The sequence below is a fragment of the Lepisosteus platostomus genome, chromosome 4, assembly GCF_059453375.1.
Source record: "Lepisosteus platostomus isolate fLepPlt1 chromosome 4, fLepPlt1.hap1, whole genome shotgun sequence".
Classification (NCBI taxonomy): domain Eukaryota; kingdom Metazoa; phylum Chordata; class Actinopteri; order Semionotiformes; family Lepisosteidae; genus Lepisosteus; species Lepisosteus platostomus.
Window position 1 is genome coordinate 4,856,336 of NC_142614.1, and position 12,787 is coordinate 4,869,122.

Here is a 12,787-nt window from a genome sequence, read left to right on the forward strand (position 1 = left end):
TTGCGCCATCAGAGGTTGTGCGATAGGAGCTCCGTGATGCATCTGCACTCCTCTCGCAGGCCTGTAGTGAAGACCCACCCGAATGTCCTGCGTCCTCGTGTCTCTTTAACTCGGGAGGTTCCCTTCCTCATCCTGGAGATCCCGAGCTCACTGGCTCGCTCGCTGGCACTTCCCACACCGACGTCATCCTTCATGATTATTTAGGAAAATATCACGAGTCAAAGGGGCTAAAGCTCAGCCCGGAGACGTCGGAAAGCTCAGCTGCCAGGAATCGCGCCTACAATAGGTTAATCTGTTGCACGACTTGAGGGCAACAACATACGCTCACCATCGCTGTAACCCTGTCATGCACTAAGTGCCTTGTCAAGGCTCAGGAAAGAAATACAATTTATTTAAACCCACTGAAATCCCAGTTGCTGGCCTAGATTATTATGGCCACACAGCCAGGTTGACGATCGACCGAGCAGGCAGAGAAGCAGATCGTTTTACGTGCCACCCAAGATCCCTCCTTTCACCTCGGCACCGACGTCCCGCGGCTTGGCCCCGCGATCCGCGCCCACCTCTGCCAGCTAGAGCCCCGGCTTCACGAGCGCCGGGGTCAGGTGCTCCTCCCCCCGTCGCCAGGCAACGCCGCTGTCCCGCGCCCAGCCAATCCCAAGTTCAAGAGGCAGGAAGCAGCAGCTTCACAAACGGCTTTGGAAGTCAACACTGGATCACTGTTTACACACAATGGACTGACATCCCCCCCAGCCACCCCCTACATTAACTGGCACAGTTAAGGGCTGGAAAACAGACAATCGTTTGAAGCATGGCTTTCTCGAAAAAGGCCCGAATCAATGCTGTGCTGTGGAGCTGAAGGATTATTAACTGCTCCTATACCTTGACAACAGAGACCTGCATTCCTTGCTCTGAAACGGTCAGACGAGTGGGTTTTAACAGTTACAGGCACAGGCTTCACTGTTCATTGGTTCAAGTGTGCTCTGTGGGTCCTTAAAAACCTCTGGCCAAAGAAACAGCTACTGTACAACAGCTCTAAGCCCCAGACAGGAACAGACTTCTCTGAAATACTCAGTACCCCTTCATCTTCCCTCCTCATTCAGATGAACTGGAATCTCTATATGCAAAACGATAAGAAAAAAAACCCCTAAGCATTACTGACCCTCAAGATGGAGAGCTTTACACCAGTTAGAAACTGGCATTTCCAAACTATTATTCAGACATCCTGTCACTAAACAATTTATGACAGATTTAACAGTTTTGGTATGTTATGAAGAAAGCGCAGATATTCCATGCAAGGTTTCGTTAAAAATTCATTCCACGTCACAAAAACAACATTATGTAGAATCAAAATTGGAAATGGACGTTATACAGTATATACCATTTTTATCAAAGCATGGTACAACCCCTGACTCAGCACTAATTACAGCCAGATGAATCTTTCAAAACCACCCTAGATGTACCCTGATTTCCAATCAGTGGAATAAAGAACATGGATAAAACCTGATCAGTAATAATCCAAATAATATTATTATATTTATTATAATAATTTGGACTGTCATATACGTTGTGTATATGCACGCTTAACGGATTAATTACTGTTTCTGCTCAGGCACAACCTTTTTTAATCACATAGTACTCCTGTTCTTTTTTCCATCAGTAGCCACGCCGTGCTGTGAATTATAACTACAGTATATGAGGGCTGTTAAGCTTTCAAAGTCCCCCTTGTACAATTTCTAAATAATGTCAGTACTGCTCAATTTCACTTTGACCAACTACGTGCTGGTAACCAGTGTTAGGCACACAGCTTACACTACATGTCTTGTCTTGTAAAAGCACAGCAAAAAGAGAGAAACGCCCTGCAAATAGGCATCTATCACACTCCAGCTCTATAACACACATGAGCTCTGATGTGTTGAGAAGGTGAAAGGCTTTAAACATCTAAAACGATGCAAGATTACTGGTACAACTGCCAGGAAGAAACCTCTCAGGGAGTCATCGCTGACCCTTCACCTACTGTAGACGGAGAGACATGCTCAGGAACTCTCGGCCATCTCAATACGTGTTCAAATTGGCTGCTGAGGCCTCCGAAGGAAACTGGTCCTTAAACTAGACAGTGATTAACGCCCCGATCGAGATGGGAAAACCAACTGACCTGGTCTTTCAAGCAAAATCAAGGGCAACAAAATATACCCCCCCAGTGTACTCTCCATATGCAGAGAGAGAGAGAGATCCGGTCGAGAGAAAATAAAACAACATTCCTTCTTTTCATGCTCCGTTAAACCATCCTTCTGCCTCAGTTCCTAGCCGGATTTACCAACAGGGAAAAAAGAAAACGGAACCTGAGGGAGAGGTCTTGTAAGCTCTGAACTGACCCGTCTCTCTCTGTGTCATTTGTTCTGAACGAAGCGGAGATTTACAATAGCCGTCAAACCGCAGTTCTTGACCTTTCTTCACTTATATCATATGCTTCCCTTGAGAGGTGACTAGACCTCAATACCAAAAGGCACCTATAAAAAACATATTACGGTTCCACATTACAGATGCCATTTTGGGAGATACTAGAAGGAGTTCCCACAAGATTATCATATAGCTGACACCGTACTAACTTGGGGAGTTAAGTTTTGTTTTTTTAAAGATCTCATCAAACAGAGTAATGGCAATAAGCTATAGATAGGGTTTAGAAAACGACATGTCATGCTCCAGCAATTAAGATTCAGCAGTCGTGGGAGGGCCTCTCGGAGAAGATGGATGGAGCTCACCAAATGCAACCATGAATCGCCTTCAGTCACCAGGACAACTGTTGAGATATTCCAGGTGGTACATCATGTGGTGCACACGGATGCGTGAGTCCCATTCACAGAGTTTGTGGGATGCAAGAATCCTAACAGGTTTTCCTGGTAAGCGAAAGCTATTTTAGGAGTGAAGGATTCTTCCCCACATCCCCCTGGCAATGCTGTCGATGCAGGACTCACTGCCTGGGTTCCACAGCCAGGACCAATAGCTGGACTTTGGAGCCCTTTAAATTGCTGTAAGGTTCAATGTTCAGTTTGTGTCAAAAATACACAAAGCTGCCAAAACCAGTCCTGTGGCGACCAGCTCTTACATGTTTTGTGCCTTACTGAGGTTCATTTATTCCTTACAAACGTATGTTGAATTCTACACCGTGGTAAGAGATCAGAACTTTTAAGCTGCATTTTGTGAAACCTCCTGCTCTCTTGTCCTATGCAAAGAAAACTCTGTCGGTACTAGTGCATGATTTAAAAGAAAGAGATTCCACAGATTCCGTGGCTATGAGAAGAAAAAGCCAAAGGATTAAGTTACTAAGTACATTAACAGTACAAATGTGAGTGTGGAGATTGAGTTTTAACCCAGCTGCTCGTCACTGTAATTGGAGCTGTCAAGAGATTTTTCCACTTCTGGGTGCTGCTGAGGGCAGAGCTCTTGGTAACTTTAGGTATTAAAACCTAATAATGCCGTCAGTAAAAAAAATATACCAATTCATTTCCAAACAACCCCCTGTTAAATGGGCTTTTTTCCCAACTCTGTTGTAAAAACATTAAGGCATTACTGTGATGGCGACAAGATATTGTCAGCTCACAATCAACAGACCTGCCGGCTTTTTTAAGCATCTAGGACACATAGAAATGTGCAGAACACCAACCCTCCCCCAAAATACTACAATATAGACAAGAACACTGATCCGCTTTTTTTATTCTTAAAAGCCTACGTGTTTAATAAAAACTGTCTGTGTCTTTCAAAATATTTCTCACCCAAAAACTGGTTATTGTAAAGACGGTTTGGACCAGAGTTTCCATGAACTTTCTGTCCATTCTCTTTTTATTTAATGTATGAGTGTGTACATACTGTATACTGAAGCTTATATTGGGTGGAAAAGATACTCTGTGTATTGCAGTTAACCTCTGACTGGAGCCCCTAGAATACAGTGGCTTTCAAGGTGCAATATAACTTTAGTGCCCATTATTGCTCAACAAGCTTCTTCTCAGTGATTCGGACGATACAGGATCAACTTAAAATATTTCCAAAGGTGCATCTCTTAAAGCCTTCTTTCTGTATCACAGTCCTTATAGCAATTAGGTGCTGTAACAATTGGGTGTTTCCATGTGCCTACACATACCCTGGACATGAGTGAACTAACTTACAGGTCTGCTCAGGTTGTGGATGGTCCTTTCAAAGGAGGTGCAGGGGCAACACCATGTCAAATACCCCACTGTCTCACATGCAGGAAAATGACTTTACCACATCCTAAACCATCACCTAGATCGACAGGAATTTTGGAAGGGAAGGAAGAGATTAGCTATGGATCACTTGTAATCAGCCAATTCCATGTGGCTCTTTCTTTCCCTTCAATGGATCTGAAATGGTAGTTTCCCAGTTTTAGATGTGTATTTATCCTTTGCCACACAACACAGTACGTTTGAGTAATACATTCCGTTTGTGTGCCATAACGGAACCCTCACCTACACCGGCTTTTGCTGTCTTTTCTTTACGAGGTCTGCAAACTAACAAAGTCTTCACTCCGAATTAAAACACAGGCTTCCAGAAAGAAAATAAAGATATGTATATTTAAGGGGGTGATATTAGGGCACCAGCAACCAGTATGCAATTTATGAGCAGAGATGTTTACACTGGGTAGAAATGAGTAATGTATAAAGGTTAGACATCCATAAATTCACTTCCAACTGAGGAACATGATTATAAACTCAGCTTCAGGAACTATTTGACCTCTCTAAATAGCCACAGGGGAAATAATGACAGGAAACGAAAACTTGAGGAAATTCGATGGGTTTAAATATTCACACATTCTTTGGGGAAGGGGGATATTTTAGCACATGTACCCACTTTAAAAAAAATGGCAAAACAACTCAAAAGGTTTGACAATACAGATGATAAAATACTGTTTCTTGCACACACAAAAATTAACAAGGAAAAGAAAATGGTAATTCATCACAAGTGGAATTGTACTGGAAAATTCCAAGCATGTTTAAGACATAAAACCTGACACAGATGTTGATGCAACACACAAGACTAATTTTGCCATGAACCCTACTGTGACACATATAGTAAGAGACATCAGGAATCTGCTAGGTGGGGTAGCTTGTTCCAGACCCCCCACAACTCTTTGTGAAGAGCTCCGGTTATCAGGTTTAAATGGATTTCTCCTTTGTAAGAACACAAGAAAGGGACCCTTTGGCCCATCTTCATCATATGGTAGTTTAGTAGCTAAAGTGAAAGTAAAATCTCACCAAGCCATTTCTTAAACGTGCCCAGAGTTTGGGCTTTAATCATCTACATGGGAGGTCTGGTCCATATACCCACAACTAATTAAAGGTTTTAATACAAACTTCAAGATTCGCTTTCATTTTACAAGTAACATTTGATCCACATGACACTGCTTTTCCCCCACAAATGTTTTTATACTACATATAAAACTATACCACTGTTCCTCGCTAAACCACCTGGTGCCCTTCACGCTAGTATTATTTACACAGTAATTGAAAACTGTTATTAATCGCGGCTGTCTATCTGCTTAACCGTTACTCCCCACGAGGCAAAGAAATCCCAGGAAGGAAATTGATGGCGCGGAACAAAATGTGGGTAAAAAGTCTTCTTTGGCCCCCTGTGAGAGACCAGAAACAAGTTCCAGGAGCAACGTTGGTTTATATACTCACCTAGAATCGAATGGAGAAAATTACAACAACAAAAACACTAAACGAATAAACAATTATCAACAAAACTTGTCAATAATCTACTTCCTGTCTTGCGCTACACCGAAATATGTCCGTCCTATGAACAGACTAAATCCATTATTTTGTGTCCTCTGCGTCGTTTTTCACTGTAAAATCCGAATACATCGGGTATACGGTGAACATTGTTACTTAGTGTCTCTTAATCACTGTCATACATCTGGTGTAACAGACTTATACGATCATAAGCTAATATTATTAAAGAGATTCTTTGCCTTACAATATGTCTGCCAACATGACTAACACGCAACAATGTCACAACCAACAATGACTGCTGCTATCATTTTTCTCTACAGCGAGAGTGACAAAAGTGTACCCCAGTCATCGCATGTCTCCGTGTTCTTGAAATTGTACTTTACTGTCTTTAATCTTTATTTGATTACAATAATCCAATAATACTTTATTCGGTATTCCCTCCATTCATAACAGCTGACAAGTTTAACTTCAACCAACACAAGAAGTTGACTGCGTGCTGAGAGTTGTGGTGTCCATTGGTTTTCTTAATAAACGGCGAGTATTTGTTAGTATACCGTTAAATATTGAATTCTTTGTTAAAGCAGAAGAATCTATTGAGAATAATTTACCGTTTATAATAGCGAACTGGAGAGTTACACATTTATTGTTCATAGCAGGGTATTTACTGGCGCATTTGGACATAGGCAGTAGTGATTTATAGGTGGGAAACTGAAGACTTAATCGCCAAAAAGTGCTCTCGTCACAGTTGAAGACCTGATGAAAAACTAATAAGCATTTAAAATATTGAACCAAGTACACAATGAAAACTAAAAGTGAGAAATTGAGCTGGACAAAACTACTTTTTCTTTCTGCACACGACAACGTTTTACATAGCAAGTTATCTCAAATAATCCGTTTTTTATTATAACTGCTAGTGTTGAATCTTATTCTTATACCGGATTTCTTTTCAGGTGACACTTGTGCACATGTCTGTTACAGACGAAATCCATACAGACGGGCTGGACTGGACAGGACAGGGGAAAGGGCGAGAGACCATCAAAACACCCCAGAAAAAAGGACGATGACAGCACAGGTTCGGGGATATCTGTAACATCGCACACGGAATCTTCTGGAACTCAAATGCCTTATCTGTTCTTCGAAGCTACGGCTAATTAACTTTCCAAAACCTCTAATTATTTTAAATCCCACCTGAGTCTCCTCTAATCGGGAGTTCCTTGTCAGCGCTGTTTTCTCCAGAAAGAAAAGTGTCGAAATCTTCACCGAGTTATCTATAGCCTGTCTCAGTTCGGAACTGAAATATTTTCAGGAGGAAAATTCAAGAAAACCTTCAAAGAAGAGGTACCAAATAGCGACCAAGGCAATATGTGTCAATTACAGTACATAGGAAATGTGAAAATGCATCATATTGAACTGCATTTCTCAGTATGCACAGTGGAAAGGCATTCTGAAATATTCAATTTGTTCCGTTTGAACTACAGTATCTACTGCATATCAGTGAGGAAAAAGTCCGAGATCCTGCATAGCTTTTACATCGCCTGTGAAACGCTGCCGAGCTAACAGCTGCATAACTTGAAAGCTGTGCCAGGTTTAGACAGCGTGTAAACTCGCTAAAACTCTGATAATTCGAGACAATATATAGTGGTGTGGATGTACAGTTTAACTTGACAACTTTCAAACACCCACAACAAAAATGTCCAATGCAATATTTAGAGACATCGCTTATTCAACCAAAAGACACTACAGTAACGCTTAATATTATCACTAATAGTACTCACCCAGGTAATTTGTTATTCTTTTTGGTAGAATTCGTCGCTTCGCTCCTCACTTTTGCAGGTGCTTTGATTTTGGGGATTTTGGTTTTCGCTCTTGGCGCGACAATCGGCTCCCCCGGAGAGTTCAGGGAGCCCGGCCGGTCCGAGGTGCGCTGCCGCGCGACCCGCGGCGTCTCCTGCACGGGCACGCGCGGGACACTCCTGCTCGTCTCTGTGTCCTGTCCTCGCGAAAGGGCGACAAGCAGCGCCAGACCCACGCAGGTCAAAAGCAGCTCTCGTCTTCTTCCACTTAACATTCTCTTTTTTTTATACTGCGCGTGGAGTGAACTTTACATCCCAGTAGTCCCTAATTGTCCAAACGGGACGCACGGATCCGCAGTCAAAAACTTGCGCAACAAACTTGGGTATAAATCAGATTTTAAAAGACGGCATTGATCGCGTTTTTATCTATAGGTGTGCATGTTTAATTGAATTATTAGTGATCAACAGTCACAAGTGCCGATATGGAAATGTTACTCTGTCCCATCGCGTTGAGTCCAGACACAGGCTTTGTGTGTGAACTAAGCGCCTAAGCCTTTAAAAGCCCCTTTATTTGGGGATTCTATGAACGCAAGAGCAGAGATAAACGGAGTTTAAAAGCCGGTCTTAAAAACTTTACCCAATAGGGCCGAATCCTTCTGTTTTAGACGGGAATCTGCCAATGGCAGTCCGGAGGGGGAGGGTTTCCGGATAAAGGGTTAACGCTGCGCCAGGTCCTCTGTGTTCGCAGTGAGGTTCGATGAAAAGCAGCCGCAGCTTCATTCAATTCTAATTGTGTTCCGACAGGGACGCGTTTGTACTGCAGGGCCGGCGAAACTCCGCGCTGCAGAAGTCTGTTGAAAGAAAGCGAGGCGTGGGAAAAGCGCTCTGTTCCGAGCCCTGTGGGACTGGTGACTGAATGTTGTGACGGCGCGTTATTATTGCCGGCACAACCTGCTCGCTTCATCTGCTGCGTTCTTACTCCACCTCCACCTTTTTTTTTTAACCAAGAATATCTGTCAAAAGCTTGTGAGCCACTGTCCTTTTCTCCTGTCGCTGTACTTGAAAGCCTCCTCTGTTCCAGCCGGAGAGATTCTGCTTGAAGCGAGTTATAGCGCTGGAGCTCTTAGTTAAGTACCTACAGTAGTGTTTTGATCTAACTTTACCATAACTAATCCCACAACGAGTTTTGTGATGCGTCTTACCTCGATTGCTCGCACGCTCATCGCGAAATCTATAGAGTTTCCATTCAAATAGCTGTATTCTTGCTCAGAAATACCGCGTCGCCACATCTGAATTATTAGCTCATCAGTCCTTGGCTCGGCGAGTAGGGGACCACTGCACTAAACCGAGACCCTGCTTCTGAACAATTAAAGCTGAAAGACTTGTCGCTGAATAAGTGATGCTGAAAAATCAGAGAATAAACCCGAGTGGCTTTTAGTACCCCAGATACTTGGATGTCCAGTCGAATTCGTTGTTGTGTCCTAAATATCAAAGAAACGCATGTCATGGTCACCTAAGGCAGTGTATTGTGGACGAATTCTGGGCCCGGTGTTTACGGGCTGCATGGCAGACGCTTGCGGTGGAAATTTCACATTTGCGGAGGATAAATTGCTGTCCTGGCGCGCCCTCCAGTGGCCAGTTATTGAGTTTCAGAGGGAACGACTGTGAAGCGCCTGTATTTACATTCTCTCCTGACCCCCCTTCGCACGGATTTGAGAAGCTTTATCAACACACCCCGTGAACACCTTTTTCTAAGACTGTTGTTTGATTCTTTTGAAAAAGATGTCAAAGCTAAACGGTCATTCCGTTGTTTACATAATTGGCAGTTAAATTGTTTACTTAATTCATAATAAATCTGACAAGAGCTTATGTTAATTCTCACCACAAACGCTGTCAAAGAGCTTCACCTAGAGGAGGGACCTGCCTTATTCACCACTGCGGGACAGCAGCACAGCAGGGCAGCCGTCCAGTGTCTGCAGACCCCGGAAACAGCAGTTCAGGTAGGGGAAGGGGAACTACTTCACTAGCTCATTTGTGGGGGAAATTACGGGAGATCCGACTGGAGAAGGGACATCAGGACTGACACCCTTACTCTTATGAACAGTGCCAGGGGATCTATAATGACCGTATAGTCGGGTCCTTGGTTTTGCATCTCACTCGAAGAAACTGACAGTGTCCCAGGTCATCACATCGGGGGTATTGATTAGGAAAATCTGGTGTAAGAGGGCAGAGCGCCACCTGCTGATCCAGCAACACGGCTTGCAGCGGCAGTCGGCTTTTCCTGAGGTCTCCCATCCCGGTACTGACCAGACCCAGCGTTGCTCAGCGTCGAAGTTCTGAGGACTGAAACCTCCTCTTTGTTCAGACAGATTCCGTTCGGATCGTCTCTTATTTTGTGTACTATATATAGAGTACATAAACATGTGACAACGATACTGGTTCACATCAAACACACTGTAATCAACAGGAAACAGGTGGTCTCTGTTGATCTGTTTTTATTTGGTGAAGGACTTGATCAATGAAATGAAATACTAGAATACTTACAGCTGTGGTGTTCTTATTATTGGAGCAAACGTTAAAGCTAGATCAGATATTCTTATTTTGAATAATGATGAAGATGACGGTGATGATCAAGCACAAATCATGCTTGGGCTTGCTATAGTATATAGTTCTCCACTAGAGGGATGCAGTCATCATCAATGAAAGGCAAAGCGTGAAATCAGTCCATAACTCGCAGTTCATTAAAACGGCATCAGGGAATCAATGAGTCAGGAGACTTGAGCTTCACTGTAATGAACCGGCGCGTCACCCTGCCTCCAGGTATCAAACTCAATTTAAAATGAGATTAAATCAGAAATAAATCACAGAGACGCATTTCATTCTGCTCCACACTCGAAAACAAAATCTTGTAGAATTCACGAGCTCAGGAAGGCATATTCACTCGAAATATCCGATCCATAATTTATCAATAACGGTTTCTCAAAACCTCTACGCTGTTAACATCCATGCTACCCACATAAGGCTCACTTTACATACACAGAACAGAAAGACTGAAAGTCAAATCCATCTTTTACTGCTACCGGTGAATTCTATGTTGTATGTATGTTTCTTTTGACACTCTTCACAACATCCCCATATTAATATGGGCGAGCTTGGCGTTGGCATACAGTAGCATGCAAGCGAGTGACACGACACAAAGCATTAAACGGGGCAGACAAATACACAACGGTATATAGTTCAGCTCGGACTTTCGCCTCATACAGCAGCTGAACCAGAAGGCTGATAACTGCAATTGTCGATTTTTGCGAACTGACTAGCCAATTCCAGTACAGAAGGTGCTCATTCCTTCGCTGACCTTCACTTTCCGCTCTTCAGGTCGAAAAGGCATCCAGACGCTGATCGCAAACCTGACAGGTGTCTACTGTACAAATCGGATAGCCGTAAACGAATACATCAGAGCGGTACGACACGCTGGTCGAGACCAGGTGCCGGAACAGTTGCAATACAACGGGTCATTCTGAGACTGGGTCTCGACCGCCTCCGAGCTGGAAACTGGTACTGCACCTGTAAATTCTGGCCCGGGCTCGCTTGGAATGCGCGTTCTGGAGAGAGCGACACAAGCCGCGACCCCTGACCTCAAAGAAGTGTTTTCTTGAAAGCGAATTACTGAAATAACAACCAAGGCATCCCGATCGCGCTGAGCCTCAAGCTACCGTTCAAGAAACACAAAGACACAATCGCACTTGCACGTCAAAGCACGCTTCGGTGCGTTGGGACGGTGGAGGCAAGCAGAAAGTTACTGCAGCCACAAAGCACAGGCTGTTGAGTCCGTTCTCAAGAAGATCGCTTCTGCCGCCCGCAGATCATAAACGACTGAGCTTTTAACAGAAGGTCATGTCTAAAGCTGTGAAAGAATGGCTAAAGCCGTAAAACAAAACCGCAAACACCCGCGAGCCGGGGATACATAAGAGAAAGTAATTGTGCTTATTGAGAAGCTGTTGAGATTTGCTCTACAAGAGAGCTGGGGAAAGACTCTAGTGATAACCCCAGAGCGCTTTCCAGGCGACCTCTCCGATAGCTCACGCCGTCGGCTACCGGCTCCTGATTTCATTTGAGATTTTATTTGTTTATAATCAAGAGAAAACGGTCTACCATCTCATGGTGGCCAATTATTCCGGGAGTCTCGCTCAGTTCCCCCCCTCAAAAAAAAAATAAAATCGCCGTAAGGGAGCGGGGGGGCTTTAATAGTCGCTCTGGGATGCGCAGAAAGTTGAATTTGGACGCGTTTCTTCTGCAACCGAGGCGAAGAGGAAAGACTGATCTGTGCTTCTCGGGAATCCCCTGACGAGCTTCTGCTCCAATTAGAAACAGCCCAGCTATCGATTCGCTTCTGCATAGCTGCGCGCTCCCTTGCGACCACCACCCCCCCTCCCCACGGCTGTCGCTATATTTTATGCTCTTTAGTCTCAAGATAACAGTTTCTGCGCCGGCCCACCTCATCGCAGTCACATAGCGGAATCTGCTGAGCCGTGCACTCTAGGAAAATCCTGATGAGTCATGGAAAATGACTCTGTGGGAGATTACCCTGCGTGATGTGGGGGCAACAGTTCCTCCCTTTGCTTCATTCAGATGTAGCCTCTCCAACAGAGGAAATCGTTTTTGTAGATAGATTACTTTAAACCAGGGGCCGAGCCTGGATTCGCCGGAATTCACCGAAGCGATACGACCGGTAGAATCACGCGCGGAAATATTATTTAACTAAATCATCGATCCGGTTGCAAATCTTTTCTCAACACTCAGTTCAACCTCATAAAACGTGATCAACGCGCAGCCCTGACAGAGATTCATTACAGGGCGTTCCGTGGCCCTTCCTAGTAATGCAAGACACTAGGACTAATTTATTGGTGTAACGCTTCTATCCAATTCAAGGGACACTGGCGCCCATCGGCAGAGCTCGGCAGTTTCCTTGGCCAATTCAGGTGAAGCGCCTTGCCCGTGCGTGCAATAGCAGCCTGTAACCAGCTGTTTGAACCCGCAGTCTTCTCAGCGGGAGGGCCAGGTGCCTGATCGCTGTGCCACCCTGCTGCGCCAAGGCACCCAAGACACACCCCGCCGCGCTCTGCAGCAACAACTACAGCCGCCCTGTAGCGGCGCACAGAGGAACCCGCTGCCAGCCCGGGTCTCGCCGGGTTTTGTCTTTTTTTTCTTTCGTGTGTTTTTTTTACAATTCACACTTCAAACCCACTCCACATC

General features: G+C 44.4%; 1 protein-coding gene across 5 annotated transcripts in view; it reads right to left on the bottom strand.

Moving 5' to 3' along the window:
* ltbp4 (latent transforming growth factor beta binding protein 4) overlaps nt 1-8,432 on the bottom strand; it is a 95,637-nt gene extending 87,205 nt beyond the window's left edge. For 2 of the 5 annotated variants that reach the window (XM_088627672.1, XM_088627675.1), the window contains exon 1: nt 7,517-8,431. In XM_088627672.1, coding sequence (XP_088483798.1) covers nt 7,517-7,809 — 293 coding nt within the window. In that variant the 5' untranslated portion in view covers nt 7,810-8,431. Of the gene's footprint in view, nt 1-7,516 lie in introns of all 5 variants that reach the window. The other 3 variants (XM_088627674.1, XM_088627671.1, XM_088627673.1) reach the window with 2 other exon arrangements.
* Nucleotides 8,433-12,787: the final 4,355 nt, after the last annotated feature.